The sequence below is a fragment of the Pagrus major genome, chromosome 2 (assembly GCF_040436345.1).
Source record: "Pagrus major chromosome 2, Pma_NU_1.0".
Lineage (NCBI taxonomy): Eukaryota > Metazoa > Chordata > Actinopteri > Spariformes > Sparidae > Pagrus > Pagrus major.
Genome location: NC_133216.1, coordinates 12871756 through 12890199, shown reverse-complemented (window position 1 = coordinate 12890199; position 18444 = coordinate 12871756). Strand labels below are relative to the sequence as shown.

Genomic DNA, 18444 nt, shown 5'->3' with positions numbered 1-18444 from the left:
GAAAAGTTGCTTCGCAAATGTGTATAGCTCGTTGCCATGGTCACGCGATGCCGTCCTCACGTCTTCCGCCCGGCAGGAAGAGGTGGGCGGCGCACGCAGTAGCTCACTAGCATTAAAGGGAAAGGCACTCAAACCGGCCGCTTAGAGCAGGGCTGTGAAACTGGTGTGTAAACAACCCTGCTGTGCTCAATCCTTCGTTTTTTTCGACCAAAGCATGTTACTATCATTCCATTTAGACATCAAGGAACCATGTCAACAAGCAGAAATGAGCATGATATGTCACCTTTAAGATAAAAGTATAATATCTTATTCTATCTTGCCTCGTTTGTCACCATTACTGCCATCAGCCTTCACAAACTATACTCAGCAACAAATCTAAAACCTACAGTGTGCTCCTGCCCATCACCACATGTCAGACAGATAAAGTTCATAGCTGAAGAGTTAATGGAGACTAAAACAGAGCTAAAAGTGGAGTTAATATTGGAGTGACATTCATCAGGTGGAAACAAATATGACTCCTAATCATTTCTCATCCTACTCTGTGTCTGCTCACGCTGTGAGGAAAATGTCACACACACACTCATACACATGTAATTGTGATGACACAATAGTCATGTTAACTTAACAATATGATAACATTTCATGCAAGTCTTGCTGCACTGCGTCCAAATGGCCCCAAATGAAGTAAAACAAACCAGGTAAAGCTGAAGTAGGCAATTCTAGAAAGATAGTCGATTACTAAGTCTCATTACCAGGTCATCAAACGCTGACGCTTTTGGGCCAGCTGGCCAGGCCAATGGCACAGCCAACCCAAAGCATTAGTATTTGACAACCTGGGAATGAGACTCAATATTGTACTATCTTCCTTGAGAATTGACTTGAGCCTCAATTGTTTAACAATAATGTGCTTTTGCACACATTGCAATGTACTAATAGCCTAATAGCAAAAACAGTTTTTCTGTTCGGGCACCTCCCTCCTCACAACCCACTTGGTATGTACACATAGATAAACATCACTGTTCTTTTTTCTTTTTTTTTCTTCTCCAAAATGTATAAGTGCAAGTGTGAACTTCTGATTTACACTAAGGTGCATGTGACGCCAAACAAGTGATTTAGCTCTCTTAGATTTGATGATGTCCACTCAGACACAGCCAGAGAAGGGTTTGGCACTCTTACAGCTGTTGTTGGTGATATCTTTCTCTCAAGCTGAGGAGGCAGTGTGCAGGCGGAGAGGGGATCCAGAGAACCCTCTGCTATCTAAGGATGGGGACATTATGTTGGGGGGAGTCTTCGCTTTCCACAGAAGGTGGAAAGCCAAACAGGATACCTACATGCACAAACCAAAGCCACTGCAATGTACCAGGTAAATTAGGCAGTAAAAATCTTATTTACATTTCAAATACCTAACAGCAAAGACTAACAAAATACGTTTTAAAATGAGAGATATTCCTTATGTGTAAACAATCTGTCAAATGCTTTCATTTATTAATTTACTATGATATTGTTTCATAGTTCAACTTGGTTGCATTTGCAAATATTTATAACTGTCTGCATCCAGTTTGAATTTCAGAGGGTTCCAGTATGCCCAGGCTATGCTCTTTGCCATAGAGGAGATTAATAACAGCACACACATACTGCCTGGCATCTCTCTGGGCTATAAGATTTATGATGTCTGTGGCTCCATAGCCAGAGGTGTGAGGGTTGCACTGGCCTCTGTTACAAGAGATGAAGTGGCATTTGCACCCTCTGACACAACGTGTACCCAAGTGCAGGCTAATATGGTGGGAACCTCTTCCTCTCCTGGCATGGCAATATCTACTGTTCTCGGACCCTTCCATATACCACTGGTGGGTAAGATTTGCTTAAATTAAATTGTAAAAATCTGATTATTATTCTGTAATTCTTCCAGCCAGTCCAAGAAAAAGGGAAGTCATAAAAATGATATTCAGCAGTGTAAATGTTTTACCATCTGGGGATATTATTTGTTTTGTCTGTTAGATTGGCCATATTGCTACTTGTGCTTGTCTCAGTGATAAAACCAAGCACCCATCATTCCTCAGAACAATACCCAGTGACTACTACCAGAGCAGAGCCCTGGCCCAGTTGGTCAAGTCCTTTGGATGGACTTGGGTTGGAGCTATTAGAACAAATGATGATTATGGTAATAATGGCATGGCCACATTCATAGAAACTGCCCAGCAGCTGGGCATCTGTCTGGAGTACTCTGTTTCTGTCTTTGGAACAGATCCACCAGACAAAATACAACAGATTGTTGACATTATCAAGGCTTCCACTTCAAAGGTGATTGTCACTTTCCTCCTCCCCACGGATTTATATGTGATAATAGAGAAATTGTCTCACCACAACTTGACTGGGTACCAGTGGGTAGGCACTGAGAGCTGGATCTTTGATTTCCAAACTGCAGCCCGGGATAGGCATCATATTCTGGATGGTGCCATAGGCCTATTCATCCCCAGTGCACATGTCAGTGGCATGAGAGAGTTCATTTTAGATGTGAAGCCGCTCAACTCATCAAGTAATGTATTGTTTACAGAGTTTTGGGAGAAATTATTTAGCTGTAAGTTCAAGCAATTAAAGTCATCAACAAACAATCAGAGAGCGTGTACTGGACATGAAGACGTGACTGAAGTGCAAAACACATATACTGATATGACACTCATGCCTCTCTTTTACAATGTTTATAAAGGAGTATATGCTATGGCCTACGCACTTCATAATATTCTCAGCTGTAATGAAACATGTAACAACAAGGTGCAGCTAGATCCGTTTACGGTGAGTTGGGCACCAAAGACTGATGTTTTTATATTAAAAAAAAGTTGCAGTCATTCATGTTTCATGTTCAGACATTTGTCAGATATTGATCTACATTGGTGCATATCTTCTTAGATTTTACAGCACATAAGAAAAATTCAGTTCACAACAAAGGAAGGAGATGAAGTTTATTTTAATGAGAATGGAGATCCAGCAGCAAAGTATGAAATTATAAACTGGCAGCCAACAGAAAATGGTATCGTGGATTTTGTCAGAGTCGGTCTTTATGATGCATCTTTACCTGCAGAGAAACAGCTGAATCTGCAAAATAAGTCTTTAATTTGGGCCAAGAACTCACTACAGGTAAGATACCACGTGATCACTGTAATTGCAAATTGCAATTTTTTTGTTATTTGTTTTTAATGCACATGTTTTCAGCTGTCGTCGCTGTATTACAATGTCTGGGTTTGATGCTTCTTGCAAAATCAGTACCTTGTCAAAGTGCCATTGTCTATTTGTTCATGCAGGTGCCTTTGTCAGTTTGCAGTGAGAAATGTCTACCAGGAACTCGCAAGGTTCTGCAGAAAGGAAAGCCTGTCTGCTGCTTTGACTGTTTAATATGTGCAGAGGGAGAAATAAGCAACGCCACAGGTGTAGTAATATTTAATGCAAGATCAAACATCAACATATAAATTGTCAGGTTCATATGCCTATTTTAAGCAAACGAAAAACAATATGTTAAAAAAATCAATAGATCAAGATAAAATGTCCTCAAAAAATACTGATACATAAGCCTGAAATCAGCTACATTAATTGATGCAGTCTCGGACATGCCCATCAATGTTAAAAACCCCAATGTGATTGTAACATAAAGGTATTTAAAATGACTCAACTTTCAGTGTATCTATACATATGAGAAAATCATTGAAAAGATTGCAACAGTCTGATTTTTTCAGCCCGGTCATTCTCAGGCCTCACATCCATGGTAGGAGAAGGAAGGGATTGCAGCATGAATTGTCAGCAGCAGTGTTTTATTTGCTACAACCAATATGACTCATAAACCCAGACATTTTTAATCATTAACTTAATTATTAAGTAATAATGTGTTGCTACTATTTAAAATCTATCTGCACTAAACAATAGAAAGAAAACAATTGTCAGCATACTCCTATTACAAAAAGGCTCACAGTATGTTCCCATAACCTTAGCATGCAGATAGTTTTCGTCTGTGCTGCTGAGGTTTTCACATACTCTGAAACTGTGAAAAATGAATTGACAGTGACAGTGTATTTTTCTCCTTTTTTGAAAACCAAAATATTAACATAAAATAAAATACATATAAAAAGAAAATGTCTGAATAATTAGTTGTTTGAATAAAAATGTTTTAAAAAACTTAGCCTCGACCCTCTAGACTTTTACATTTGAGACACATTTTGTAAATAACCGTTTTTATATTAGAAAGGGTTATTTTTTTTGTCTTTGTTTGTTGACCCAAACTTGATCTCAGCTCAGCATTAGCAAGTTGCTAATTTTACCATTGGATCACCTACCAAGTGGGTTGGCAAAAGGGATACTGCTGTAGCAAAAAGAGCTTTTCTCTGACCTCTGGTATTCAACAAGGCTCTATCCCTGACCCCCTGTTGCTCTGTCCATACATGCTTCCACTGGGAAATACCATGAACATAAAATTCAGCGTGCAGATGACATGAAAATGTATGTTCCATTAAAATCAAGTATGGAGGGCAATTTTTTCAGTTATTACTTTGTCGGTCAGAAGTAAAGTGCTGCATGTCTCAAAACCTTCTTGAGCTAAATGAAAACAAGTCTGAAATAATTCTTTTTGGTCCTCTGCTTCAATATTATTTTTTTCAGATTCCATCACCTGTGTGCGATGCCACCCCGACTTCTGGTCCAATGAGAGAAGAGATGCCTGTGTAAAGAAGGAGGCAGAGTTTCTCTCATATGAAGAGATTATGGGAGCACTGCTCACTGCAGCATCTCTCTTTGGAACATGTATGACTGCTGTTGTGGCGTTCATTTTCTTCAGATACAGACAGACTCCTGTTGTCAGGGCCAACAACTCTGAGCTGAGCTTCCTGCTGCTCTTCTCCTTGACTCTGTGTTTCCTGTGTTCTCTGACCTTCATCGGCCGGCCCTCTGAGTGGTCCTGCATGCTGCGACACACGGCATTCGGCATCACCTTTGTCCTCTGTATCTCTTGTGTTCTGGGAAAAACAATAGTGGTGTTAATGGCCTTCAGGGCCACACTTCCAGGTAGTGATGTGATGAAATGGTTTGGGCCTGCACAGCAGAAACTCAGTGTTCTGGGTTTCACTCTTATACAAGTTATCATATGTATCCTCTGGTTAACAATTTCTCCTCCTTTTCCCTTCAAGAATTTTAAAACATTCAAGGAGAAAATCATCTTAGAGTGTGCTCTGGGCTCAGCTGTAGGCTTTTGGGCTGTACTTGGGTACATTGGACTTCTGGCCATGTTATGTTTTATTCTTGCTTTTCTGGCTCGGAAACTGCCTGATAATTTCAATGAGGCCAAATTTATCACCTTTAGCATGCTGATATTCTGTGCAGTATGGATCACTTTTATCCCAGCTTATGTCAGCTCTCCTGGTAAGTTCAGTGTTGCTGTGGAGATATTTGCTATTCTGGCCTCAAGTTTTGGACTGCTCATTTGTATTTTTATTCCAAAATGTTACATTATCTTACTGAAACCAGAGACGAATACAAAAAAGAATATGATGGGGAAGGGCGCACCAAAATCTTCCTGAATCTTTCTTAAAATGATATGTTGGCTGAGACATTCAAGTACCATCATAATTATTTAGACAATATTTTGTTAACCAGACTGTCAAGTAAACATCTGTATTGATTTCATTGATTACTTGCATTGTACCATCCTAGAATTTTCCACTATGTATAATTTCCTTCAAGACGTAGAATACTGAGATAACGGAATTTAATACAATGTAATATACAGTCATATCAACTAATACAAATAATTAAATACGGACAATTACGACCCTGATCCAGAATTCTTTACTGATTCCACAGCTATTAACAATGTTGTTCAAATTGCGATTAAAGAAAGAAATCCACATTTGCACGGACAAAGATGTCTTCAGAGAAGAGCTATGTTATTGTCGATGCTGCTTGTCCGGGTTCTTCGAACGATGAAAGAGAGGTTTGATTGCTGAATGCAAGGCTCAACACAACTAGTTTGATTTGCCCAAGATGGTGACCTTGTTATTTGAGGTATCTTTTCATTTTGTGAAGGGGAGGATAACACATTTCACACAATTCCAAAAGTACGAAGTACAAAAATGAAAGAAGTATGTATTATTAAGGCTATACATTAATTTTTTTTCAAAAGTTTCTTGTTTGGTGTGCGATATATTAACATAAAGGTATAGCATCTTCTCTCTGATGCTCTTTTTGGTGTTATGGCAGGAAACTTACATTTTGATTTACTTTACCAGCCATCAACTGTAACAGGCTATACTCAGCAAAACAAATCTAAAACCTACTGTATGCTTCTGCCCATCGCCACATGTCAGACGGACAAAGTTCACAACTAACTGGTGAACATATGAAAGCATTTTACAACTAAAGAGTTAATGGAGAACAAAATAGAGCAAAGCAGGAGTTAATATCTGAGTGACATTCATTAGGTGATGCAAATTATGACTCCTAATCAATGCTGACCTAATAACAAATTGCAATTGTTTTTCAACATTTCAATTGCAACTGTAAAATCAAGTATAAAGTGCACTTTCTTAATGTGAAAATTGGTTTGAGAAGGGGAAACCCATTTCTATAGAAAAACTGAATATTTACAGCATAGATATTTCAAACAGCCTAATGTCTATTGTTTTTTCTGTCCAGTCACCACCCTCCTCCCAATTCACATGGTAGATAAAACCATTTTTTATATGCTCCAAAATGTATAAGTACCAGTGCAAAACATTTGATTTACATTGAGGTACATGTGATGTCATCCAGGGGTGTAGTGCTATTAGATGGTATGATGTTCACCCAGAGGTGGCCAGAACAGGGTTTGGCACTCTTACAGCTGTTGTTGGTGATATCTTTATCTCAAGCCCAGGAGTCAGTGTGCAGGCACAGAGGGGATCCAGAGAACCCACTGCTATCTAAGGATGGGGATATTATGTTGGGGGGAGTCTTCAATTTTCACAGCAAGTGGAACGACAGAATGGAAAACTACATGAACAAACCAAAGCCACCGCAATGCACCAGGTAAATTATACCATTGTAAATATCAAGTGACTAACACTAAGTGGGTGCAGATACAAAATTAGTAAAAAAAAAATAAAAGAAAGTTCTCAAAATGAGTGTATACATGATAAATGTTCCCTGTGTGTAAACAACTGACAAATGCTTTCATTTATTCATTTACTATGATTTTGTTTCAATTTCAAGTTCAATTTAGTTGGGATTTCAACTATTTCTAATTTTCTGCATCAAGATTGAATTTCAGAGGGTTCCAATTTACCCAGGCTATGCTTTTTGCCATAGAGGAGATTACTAATAGCACAGACCTACTGCCTGGCATCTCTTTGGGCTACAAGTTCTATGATGGTTGTGGCTCTATTGCCAGAGGTGTGAGAGTCGCACTGGCCTCTGCGACTGGTAATGAAGTGACATTTGCACCATCTGACAAAGCATGTACCAGACCTACCAAAGTGCAGGCCATTATGATAGGGAGCTCATCCTCTCCATGTATGGCAATAGCTACATTCCTTGGACCCTTTTATATACCCTTGGTAAGTAAAATTGGCAAAAATCTAATTGTAAAAAACAGAATTCTGGACAGATTATTATTCTGTTATTCTGACAGCTGGTCATACCAAAACGGATTTAAAAAAAATGAATTGTGCTCACTCAATGGTTTTTTATCTTATCTCTGGATATCATTTCTTTTTTTTTTTCTTTTAGATCAGCCAATTTGCTACTTGTGCTTGTCTCAGTGATAAAACCAAGTACCCATCATTCCTCAGAACAATACCCAGTGACTACTACCAGAGCAGAGCCCTGGCCCAGTTGGTCAAGTACTTTGGATGGACTTGGGTTGGAGCTATTAGAACAAATGATGATTATGGTAATAATGGCATGGCCACATTCACAGAAACAGCCCAGCAGCTGGGTATCTGTCTGGAGTACTCTGTGTCTATCTTTAGAACAGATCCACCAGACAAAATACAACAGATAGTTGACATTATAAAGGCTTCCACTTCAAAGGTGATTGTCACTTTTCTCTTTCCCACGGCTTTGTATCTGATAATGCAGGAGTTGTCTCATCACAACTTGACTGCATATCAGTGGGTGGGCACTGAGACCTGGATCTTTGATTCCCAAACTGCAGCCTTGGACAGGCATCATATTCTGGATGGTGCCATTGGCCTGTCCATCCCCAAAGCACATGTCAGTGGCATGAGAGAGTTCATTTTGGATGTGAAGGGACTCAACTCATCTAGTAATGAATTGTTTACAGAGTTTTGGGAGACATTATTTAGCTGTAAGTTCAGACAGTCAAAGTCATCAGACGGGAATCAGATAGAATGTACTGGACATGAAGATGTGACTGAAGTGCAAAACAGCTTCACTGATATGACACTCATGCCTATCTTTTACAATGTTTATAAAGGAGTGTATGCTGTGGCCCATGCACTTCATAATATTCTTAGCTGTAATAAAACATGTGACAACAAGGTGCAGCTAGATCCATTTATGGTGAGTTGAACATTGAAGACTTAAAATATATTGTTACATTAAGAAGGAAAATACTTTTATATGTTGAAAGAACAAATTGTTGCAATGTGTCAGTCATGTTTGTGCAGACATTTGTTAGATACTGACCTACATTGATGCGTTTCTTAGATTTTACAGCACATTAAAAATATTCGGTTCACAACAAAGGAAGGAGATGAAGTTTACTTTGATGAGAATGGAGACCCAGCAGCAAAATATGACATTATAAACTGGCAGCCAGCAGAAAATGGCATTGTGGACTTTGTCACAGTTGGTCTTTATGATGCTTCTTTACCTGCAGACAAACAGCTGAATCTGCAAAATAAGTCTTTAATTTGGGCCCAGAACTCACAACAGGTAAGCAAAAATATGCTGTCATTCTGAATATATATGATTCTTTAATTATTCTTACTGTGTCATGATGTTTGGTTTTGATACTTGCAAAGACAACTCCTTGTCAAAGTGAATGCCCATATTGTTTTTTCTAATAGTCTATGTGTTCATGCAGGTGCCGTTGTCAGTTTGCAGTGAGAAATGTCCACCAGGAACTCGAAAGGTTCTGCAGAAAGGAAAGCCTGTCTGCTGCTATGACTGTTTAAGATGTGCAGAGGGAGAAATCAGCAACACCACAGGTGTAGTATGTTAAATGCAAGAAAAAAATTAATTTTAAAAGTTGTTATGTTACCATGCCTCTTTTATGCAAACCAACAACAGTGTCATCAACAAATCAAACTTAAAATGTAAAAATAAAAATACTCATTAGAAACACATTAGTTGGAATTCAGCTACATAAACTCATGCGCAGTCTTGGAAATACACATAGAGGTTAAAACCTCAATGTAAATGTAACACTACAGAATTTGAAATTACACCAGTTTACACCACTTTTCCACCACTTTTACATCCTCTATCCCAACTGTTCTGAAAAATGTCGGGATCAAGTTCTGAATGAGCATATATTTACAAAACTCAATGTAGTTGATGGTAAACATTACATATACAAATACACTGTACTGTTGTCAATTGAATATGTCAAAAAGGATGAGCAAATTCCACATCCTGTTTTGGTTTTGGTTTTCCCTGCATCAGTGTTGCATCATTTAAACTTATGGAAGAGCAACAAAGTCTGCATCTGGAGCAAACTGTTGTGGCTAGATAGGTTTAGAACAGGACTCTCACCCAGGAGATTGGGACTTGTATCCCAATTGGAACATATTATATTCCCTTCCCTTTTATGTTTACACCAAGTTTGCTGATTGACTCTCTTTTTACTGTTTTCTGTCACAGTTTGGTTAAGTGTAGGCAACAAAAATACACAAAATAGCTCAGTTAACAGTTAAACTAGAAACATGGATTTGGTCCAAATGCACCATTTCACAATGTTAAATACATTTTAGAAAGGATCATTTCTCCTATGTGCATATTTTTCCGGTCTTTTCCCCAAGTTGCAATGCTGCGACATTACAATAAAGTGATTGGTAAGTTGCAATGATGGTCCAGGAACCACATTGATTATGATGTTCTAGGAACAACACCACCATGGTGATATCACATCAAGATGGGTTGTATAAGGTTATCCATTTATTATCTACAAGTCTAATAAGTGAGCAATCTAACACATGCTTCAATTTTTTATTTTTACAGATTCTATCACTTGTGTGCTATGCCACCCTGAGTTCTGGTCAAATGAGAGAAGAGATGCCTGTGTAAAGAAGGAGGCAGAGTTTCTCTCATATGAAGAGATTATGGGAGCACTGCTCACTGCAGCATCTCTCTTTGGAACATGTATGACTGCTGTTGTGGCGTTCATTTTCTTCAGATACAGACAGACTCCTGTTGTCAGGGCCAACAACTCTGAGCTGAGCTTCCTGCTGCTCTTCTCCTTGACTCTGTGTTTCCTGTGTTCTCTGACCTTCATCGGCCGGCCCTCTGAGTGGTCCTGCATGCTGCGACACACGGCATTCGGCATCACCTTTGTCCTCTGTATCTCTTGTGTTCTGGGAAAAACAATAGTGGTGTTAATGGCCTTCAGGGCCACACTTCCAGGTAGTGATGTGATGAAATGGTTTGGGCCTGCACAGCAGAAACTCAGTGTTCTGGGTTTCACTCTTATACAAGTTATCATATGTATCCTCTGGTTAACAATTTCTCCTCCTTTTCCCTTCAAGAATTTTAAAACATTCAAGGAGAAAATCATCTTAGAGTGTGCTCTGGGCTCAGCTGTAGGCTTTTGGGCTGTACTTGGGTACATTGGACTTCTGGCCATGTTATGTTTTATTCTTGCTTTTCTGGCTCGGAAACTGCCTGATAATTTCAATGAGGCCAAATTTATCACCTTTAGCATGCTGATATTCTGTGCAGTATGGATCACTTTTATCCCAGCTTATGTCAGCTCTCCTGGTAAGTTCAGTGTTGCTGTGGAGATATTTGCTATTCTGGCCTCAAGTTTTGGACTGCTCATTTGTATTTTTATTCCAAAATGTTACATTATCTTACTGAAACCAGAGACGAATACAAAAAAGAATATGATGGGGAAGGGCGCACCAAAATCTTCCTGAATCTTTCTTAAAATGATATGTTGGCTGAGACATTCAAGTACCATCATAATTATTTAGACAATATTTTGTTAACCAGACTGTCAAGTAAACATCTGTATTGATTTCATTGATTACTTGCATTGTACCATCCTAGAATTTTCCACTATGTATAATTTCCTTCAAGACGTAGAATACTGAGATAACGGAATTTAATACAATGTAATATACAGTCATATCAACTAATACAAATAATTAAATACGGACAATTACGACCCTGATCCAGAATTCTTTACTGATTCCACAGCTATTAACAATGTTGTTCAAATTGCGATTAAAGAAAGAAATCCACATTTGCACGGACAAAGATGTCTTCAGAGAAGAGCTATGTTATTGTCGATGCTGCTTGTCCGGGTTCTTCGAACGATGAAAGAGAGGTTTGATTGCTGAATGCAAGGCTCAACACAACTAGTTTGATTTGCCCAAGATGGTGACCTTGTTATTTGAGGTATCTTTTCATTTTGTGAAGGGGAGGATAACACATTTCACACAATTCCAAAAGTACGAAGTACAAAAATGAAAGAAGTATGTATTATTAAGGCTATACATTAATTTTTTTTCAAAAGTTTCTTGTTTGGTGTGCGATATATTAACATAAAGGTATAGCATCTTCTCTCTGATGCTCTTTTTGGTGTTATGGCAGGAAACTTACATTTTGATTTACTTTACCAGCCATCAACTGTAACAGGCTATACTCAGCAAAACAAATCTAAAACCTACTGTATGCTTCTGCCCATCGCCACATGTCAGACGGACAAAGTTCACAACTAACTGGTGAACATATGAAAGCATTTTACAACTAAAGAGTTAATGGAGAACAAAATAGAGCAAAGCAGGAGTTAATATCTGAGTGACATTCATTAGGTGATGCAAATTATGACTCCTAATCAATGCTGACCTAATAACAAATTGCAATTGTTTTTCAACATTTCAATTGCAACTGTAAAATCAAGTATAAAGTGCACTTTCTTAATGTGAAAATTGGTTTGAGAAGGGGAAACCCATTTCTATAGAAAAACTGAATATTTACAGCATAGATATTTCAAACAGCCTAATGTCTATTGTTTTTTCTGTCCAGTCACCACCCTCCTCCCAATTCACATGGTAGATAAAACCATTTTTTATATGCTCCAAAATGTATAAGTACCAGTGCAAAACATTTGATTTACATTGAGGTACATGTGATGTCATCCAGGGGTGTAGTGCTATTAGATGGTATGATGTTCACCCAGAGGTGGCCAGAACAGGGTTTGGCACTCTTACAGCTGTTGTTGGTGATATCTTTATCTCAAGCCCAGGAGTCAGTGTGCAGGCACAGAGGGGATCCAGAGAACCCACTGCTATCTAAGGATGGGGATATTATGTTGGGGGGAGTCTTCAATTTTCACAGCAAGTGGAACGACAGAATGGAAAACTACATGAACAAACCAAAGCCACCGCAATGCACCAGGTAAATTATACCATTGTAAATATCAAGTGACTAACACTAAGTGGGTGCAGATACAAAATTAGTAAAAAAAAAATAAAAGAAAGTTCTCAAAATGAGTGTATACATGATAAATGTTCCCTGTGTGTAAACAACTGACAAATGCTTTCATTTATTCATTTACTATGATTTTGTTTCAATTTCAAGTTCAATTTAGTTGGGATTTCAACTATTTCTAATTTTCTGCATCAAGATTGAATTTCAGAGGGTTCCAATTTACCCAGGCTATGCTTTTTGCCATAGAGGAGATTACTAATAGCACAGACCTACTGCCTGGCATCTCTTTGGGCTACAAGTTCTATGATGGTTGTGGCTCTATTGCCAGAGGTGTGAGAGTCGCACTGGCCTCTGCGACTGGTAATGAAGTGACATTTGCACCATCTGACAAAGCATGTACCAGACCTACCAAAGTGCAGGCCATTATGATAGGGAGCTCATCCTCTCCATGTATGGCAATAGCTACATTCCTTGGACCCTTTTATATACCCTTGGTAAGTAAAATTGGCAAAAATCTAATTGTAAAAAACAGAATTCTGGACAGATTATTATTCTGTTATTCTGACAGCTGGTCATACCAAAACGGATTTAAAAAAAATGAATTGTGCTCACTCAATGGTTTTTTATCTTATCTCTGGATATCATTTCTTTTTTTTTTTCTTTTAGATCAGCCAATTTGCTACTTGTGCTTGTCTCAGTGATAAAACCAAGTACCCATCATTCCTCAGAACAATACCCAGTGACTACTACCAGAGCAGAGCCCTGGCCCAGTTGGTCAAGTACTTTGGATGGACTTGGGTTGGAGCTATTAGAACAAATGATGATTATGGTAATAATGGCATGGCCACATTCACAGAAACAGCCCAGCAGCTGGGTATCTGTCTGGAGTACTCTGTGTCTATCTTTAGAACAGATCCACCAGACAAAATACAACAGATAGTTGACATTATAAAGGCTTCCACTTCAAAGGTGATTGTCACTTTTCTCTTTCCCACGGCTTTGTATCTGATAATGCAGGAGTTGTCTCATCACAACTTGACTGCATATCAGTGGGTGGGCACTGAGACCTGGATCTTTGATTCCCAAACTGCAGCCTTGGACAGGCATCATATTCTGGATGGTGCCATTGGCCTGTCCATCCCCAAAGCACATGTCAGTGGCATGAGAGAGTTCATTTTGGATGTGAAGGGACTCAACTCATCTAGTAATGAATTGTTTACAGAGTTTTGGGAGACATTATTTAGCTGTAAGTTCAGACAGTCAAAGTCATCAGACGGGAATCAGATAGAATGTACTGGACATGAAGATGTGACTGAAGTGCAAAACAGCTTCACTGATATGACACTCATGCCTATCTTTTACAATGTTTATAAAGGAGTGTATGCTGTGGCCCATGCACTTCATAATATTCTTAGCTGTAATAAAACATGTGACAACAAGGTGCAGCTAGATCCATTTATGGTGAGTTGAACATTGAAGACTTAAAATATATTGTTACATTAAGAAGGAAAATACTTTTATATGTTGAAAGAACAAATTGTTGCAATGTGTCAGTCATGTTTGTGCAGACATTTGTTAGATACTGACCTACATTGATGCGTTTCTTAGATTTTACAGCACATTAAAAATATTCGGTTCACAACAAAGGAAGGAGATGAAGTTTACTTTGATGAGAATGGAGACCCAGCAGCAAAATATGACATTATAAACTGGCAGCCAGCAGAAAATGGCATTGTGGACTTTGTCACAGTTGGTCTTTATGATGCTTCTTTACCTGCAGACAAACAGCTGAATCTGCAAAATAAGTCTTTAATTTGGGCCCAGAACTCACAACAGGTAAGCAAAAATATGCTGTCATTCTGAATATATATGATTCTTTAATTATTCTTACTGTGTCATGATGTTTGGTTTTGATACTTGCAAAGACAACTCCTTGTCAAAGTGAATGCCCATATTGTTTTTTCTAATAGTCTATGTGTTCATGCAGGTGCCGTTGTCAGTTTGCAGTGAGAAATGTCCACCAGGAACTCGAAAGGTTCTGCAGAAAGGAAAGCCTGTCTGCTGCTATGACTGTTTAAGATGTGCAGAGGGAGAAATCAGCAACACCACAGGTGTAGTATGTTAAATGCAAGAAAAAAATTAATTTTAAAAGTTGTTATGTTACCATGCCTCTTTTATGCAAACCAACAACAGTGTCATCAACAAATCAAACTTAAAATGTAAAAATAAAAATACTCATTAGAAACACATTAGTTGGAATTCAGCTACATAAACTCATGCGCAGTCTTGGAAATACACATAGAGGTTAAAACCTCAATGTAAATGTAACACTACAGAATTTGAAATTACACCAGTTTACACCACTTTTCCACCACTTTTACATCCTCTATCCCAACTGTTCTGAAAAATGTCGGGATCAAGTTCTGAATGAGCATATATTTACAAAACTCAATGTAGTTGATGGTAAACATTACATATACAAATACACTGTACTGTTGTCAATTGAATATGTCAAAAAGGATGAGCAAATTCCACATCCTGTTTTGGTTTTGGTTTTCCCTGCATCAGTGTTGCATCATTTAAACTTATGGAAGAGCAACAAAGTCTGCATCTGGAGCAAACTGTTGTGGCTAGATAGGTTTAGAACAGGACTCTCACCCAGGAGATTGGGACTTGTATCCCAATTGGAACATATTATATTCCCTTCCCTTTTATGTTTACACCAAGTTTGCTGATTGACTCTCTTTTTACTGTTTTCTGTCACAGTTTGGTTAAGTGTAGGCAACAAAAATACACAAAATAGCTCAGTTAACAGTTAAACTAGAAACATGGATTTGGTCCAAATGCACCATTTCACAATGTTAAATACATTTTAGAAAGGATCATTTCTCCTATGTGCATATTTTTCCGGTCTTTTCCCCAAGTTGCAATGCTGCGACATTACAATAAAGTGATTGGTAAGTTGCAATGATGGTCCAGGAACCACATTGATTATGATGTTCTAGGAACAACACCACCATGGTGATATCACATCAAGATGGGTTGTATAAGGTTATCCATTTATTATCTACAAGTCTAATAAGTGAGCAATCTAACACATGCTTCAATTTTTTATTTTTACAGATTCTATCACTTGTGTGCTATGCCACCCTGAGTTCTGGTCAAATGAGAGAAGAGATGCCTGTGTAAAGAAGGAGGCAGAGTTTCTCTCATATGAAGAGATTATGGGAGCACTACTCACTGCAGCATCTCTATTTGGAACATGCATGACTGCTGTTGTGGCGTTCATTTTCTTCAGATACAGACAGACTCCTGTTGTCAGGGCCAACAACTCTGAGCTGAGCTTCCTGCTGCTCTTCTCCTTGACTCTGTGTTTCCTGTGTTCTCTGACCTTCATCGGCCGGCCCTCTGAGTGGTCCTGCATGCTGCGACACACAGCATTCGGCATCACCTTTGTCCTCTGTATCTCTTGTGTTCTGGGGAAAACAATAGTGGTGTTAATGGCCTTCAGGGCCACACTTCCAGGTAGTAATGTGATGAAATGGTTTGGGCCTGCACAGCAGAAACTCAGTGTCCTGGGTTTCACTCTTATACAAGTTATCATATGTACCCTCTGGTTAACAATTTCACCTCCTTTTCCCTTTAGGAATTTCAAAAGGTTCAAGGACAAAATCATCTTAGAGTGTGCTTTGGGCTCAGCTGTAGGCTTTTGGGCTGTACTTGGGTACATTGGACTTCTGGCCATGTTATGTTTTATTCTTGCTTTTCTAGCTCGGAAACTGCCTGATAATTTCAATGAGGCCAAATTCATCACCTTTAGCATGCTGATATTCTGTGCAGTATGGATCACTTTTATCCCAGCGTATGTCAGCTCTCCTGGGAAGTTCAGTGTTGCTGTGGAGATATTTGCTATTCAGGCTTCAAGTTTTGGACTGCTCATTTGCATTTTTACTCCAAAATGTTATATTATCTTATTGAAACCAGAGAAGAATACAAAAAAGAATATGATGGGGAAGGGAGCACCAAAATCTTTCTAAAAACTTAACAAGGTGGCAGAGGCAGTCTCTGGGCTCACACACAATAATTTGCTAATCAGAATGTCAAATAGACACATACCTTCATTTCATTGAGGACATGAAACGTACTGTATAATTTTTCCAATGTATATCATTTCCTTACCATAGCATATTGAAATAACAGAATATAACACAATGTCATACACAATCATATCATTTACATATCACACACATAAAAAGATTGTTCAATAAGAAATCAAATGCAATATCAGATATGAAATCCAAAATATATCAATTATATGCTATTTTACCCCTACTACCAAATCATAACATAGACACCAAACTTAATGCTACCAACATGGACCTACGATCTTTTAATTACACAACACAGGCTGTAATTTGCTGAACAGTTTTCTTGTAATTTCACTAATAAACCTCGAAGAAAGTCTGATAAGGTACTAACAAGGTTGTAAATAGCAACAAATTACCCTGTAATAATATGAAGTATGTTAGACAGAGCTCAAATAAATGTATCATCCTCTGAGCTGTGTTCTTTTTCTGACCATTGTCAATATGACACTATATTTGTCAAATTACAGTCTGCGTTGTCTAATTAAGCCATTGTAGGTCCATGTTGGTAGCATTAAGTGCGGTGGCTACGGTATTATTTGGTAGTAAGGGTAGTGTCTGATGAATATATTTTGGATATGATATGGCATTGCATTTGATTTTTTATTGCATACGTATATGAGAATCACCTATTTGGTTTCTAATTAGAATATCATTTGGTATAGTAGTCTAAGTATATATTTAGGTATAATAATGCATCATATGTGCTTTCCATACAATGTGAATTAGGTGTATGGTTTATAACTAACTTTGTTTCCTTTTATTTTTTTTGCCTGATTTGATATACAATTTGGCTTGTTACTTCTTACTAGTTAGTTAAAGCATACCGTACCAGTTTTTATTATTATTGTTATCATTATAATTTTTTTTTTCTAATCAAGGCCATATCATTTCTAATTGTTGCCTAATTTGCTACAAATTATGGTTTATTATGTCTTATTAGTTTACTTAGGGTATAACTGTCTTTCTTTACTGTCTAATAAAGATCATATTATTTCTATTTTTTTGTCTAATTTGACATAAAGTACAGATTATTACATCTTATTAGTGTACTTTAAAATAAATTGCGACCAATATTACTTATAAGTACAAATAACTATACAACCCTAATCCAGAATTCCTTACTGAGTCCACAACCATTAATAATGTTTTTTCAAATTCTGATCAGGGAATGAAATCCTAATTTTGCACAGACAAAAACATCTTTAGCTTGCCCTCCAATGTGCTGTAGAGTTGATTGGTAGGGCCTAAAGAGCAGAGCAAAGCCCTTTTCTTCTCACAATTCCAAAATGACAAAAATGACAATGAATTACAAATAAATATAAATAAATATGTGATGTACAGGCTGATTTATTGTGTATTTTGTGAGTGACATTCATCAGGTGGACACACAAGTGACTCCTAATCAATGCTCATCCTACTCTGTGTCTGTTCACTCTATGAGGAAAATGCCACACACACACACACTCATACACATGTAATTGTGATGACACAATAGCCATGTTAACTTAACAATGTGATAACATTGTGTGTAAGTCTTGTTGCACTGCGCCCAAATGGCCCCAAATGAAGTTAAACAAACCAAGTAAAGCTGAAGTAGGCAATTCTAGAAAGATAGTCGATTACTAAGTCTCATTACCAGGTCATCAAACACTGACGCTTTTGG

General features: G+C 38.0%; 3 protein-coding genes across 3 annotated transcripts; all 3 read left to right on the top strand.

Annotated features, from left to right (window-relative positions):
- Positions 1–1133: 1133 nt before the first annotated feature.
- LOC141019604 (extracellular calcium-sensing receptor-like) lies at positions 1134–5558 on the top strand. Its single transcript, XM_073494574.1, has 6 exons — positions 1134–1363; positions 1559–1847; positions 1999–2793; positions 2908–3135; positions 3300–3423; positions 4645–5558. The coding sequence occupies exons 1-6, from the start codon at positions 1134–1136 to the stop codon at positions 5556–5558; spliced, it is 2580 nt and encodes an 859-aa protein (XP_073350675.1).
- Positions 5559–6814: 1256 nt separating this feature from the next.
- Positions 6815–11114, top strand: LOC141019595 (extracellular calcium-sensing receptor-like). The gene is made up of 6 exons (XM_073494562.1): positions 6815–7044; positions 7274–7571; positions 7744–8538; positions 8686–8913; positions 9065–9188; positions 10201–11114. Exons 1-6 carry the CDS (start codon positions 6815–6817, stop codon positions 11112–11114), a joined length of 2589 nt encoding a protein of 862 aa, XP_073350663.1.
- Positions 11115–12370: 1256 nt separating this feature from the next.
- Positions 12371–16670, top strand: LOC141019584 (extracellular calcium-sensing receptor-like). The gene is made up of 6 exons (XM_073494550.1): positions 12371–12600; positions 12830–13127; positions 13300–14094; positions 14242–14469; positions 14621–14744; positions 15757–16670. The coding sequence occupies exons 1-6, from the start codon at positions 12371–12373 to the stop codon at positions 16668–16670; spliced, it is 2589 nt and encodes an 862-aa protein (XP_073350651.1).
- Positions 16671–18444: the final 1774 nt, after the last annotated feature.

Excerpts from the sequence above, each read along its gene's own strand:
- LOC141019604 (XM_073494574.1), top strand. The coding sequence starts at position 1,134 with ATGTCCACTCAGACACAGCCAGAGAAGGGTTTGGCACTCTTACAGCTG. Across the intron at positions 3,136-3,299 it reads GGGCCAAGAACTCACTACAG|GTGCCTTTGTCAGTTTGCAG; the intron begins GTAAGATACCAC and ends TTGTTCATGCAG. Across the intron at positions 3,424-4,644 it reads AGAAATAAGCAACGCCACAG|ATTCCATCACCTGTGTGCGA; the intron begins GTGTAGTAATAT and ends TATTTTTTTCAG.
- LOC141019595 (XM_073494562.1), top strand. The coding sequence starts at position 6,815 with ATGTTCACCCAGAGGTGGCCAGAACAGGGTTTGGCACTCTTACAGCTG. Across the intron at positions 7,572-7,743 it reads GACCCTTTTATATACCCTTG|ATCAGCCAATTTGCTACTTG; the intron begins GTAAGTAAAATT and ends TTTTTCTTTTAG. Across the intron at positions 8,539-8,685 it reads TGCAGCTAGATCCATTTATG|ATTTTACAGCACATTAAAAA; the intron begins GTGAGTTGAACA and ends TGCGTTTCTTAG.
- LOC141019584 (XM_073494550.1), top strand. The coding sequence starts at position 12,371 with ATGTTCACCCAGAGGTGGCCAGAACAGGGTTTGGCACTCTTACAGCTG. Across the intron at positions 14,470-14,620 it reads GGGCCCAGAACTCACAACAG|GTGCCGTTGTCAGTTTGCAG; the intron begins GTAAGCAAAAAT and ends GTGTTCATGCAG. Across the intron at positions 14,745-15,756 it reads AGAAATCAGCAACACCACAG|ATTCTATCACTTGTGTGCTA; the intron begins GTGTAGTATGTT and ends TTATTTTTACAG.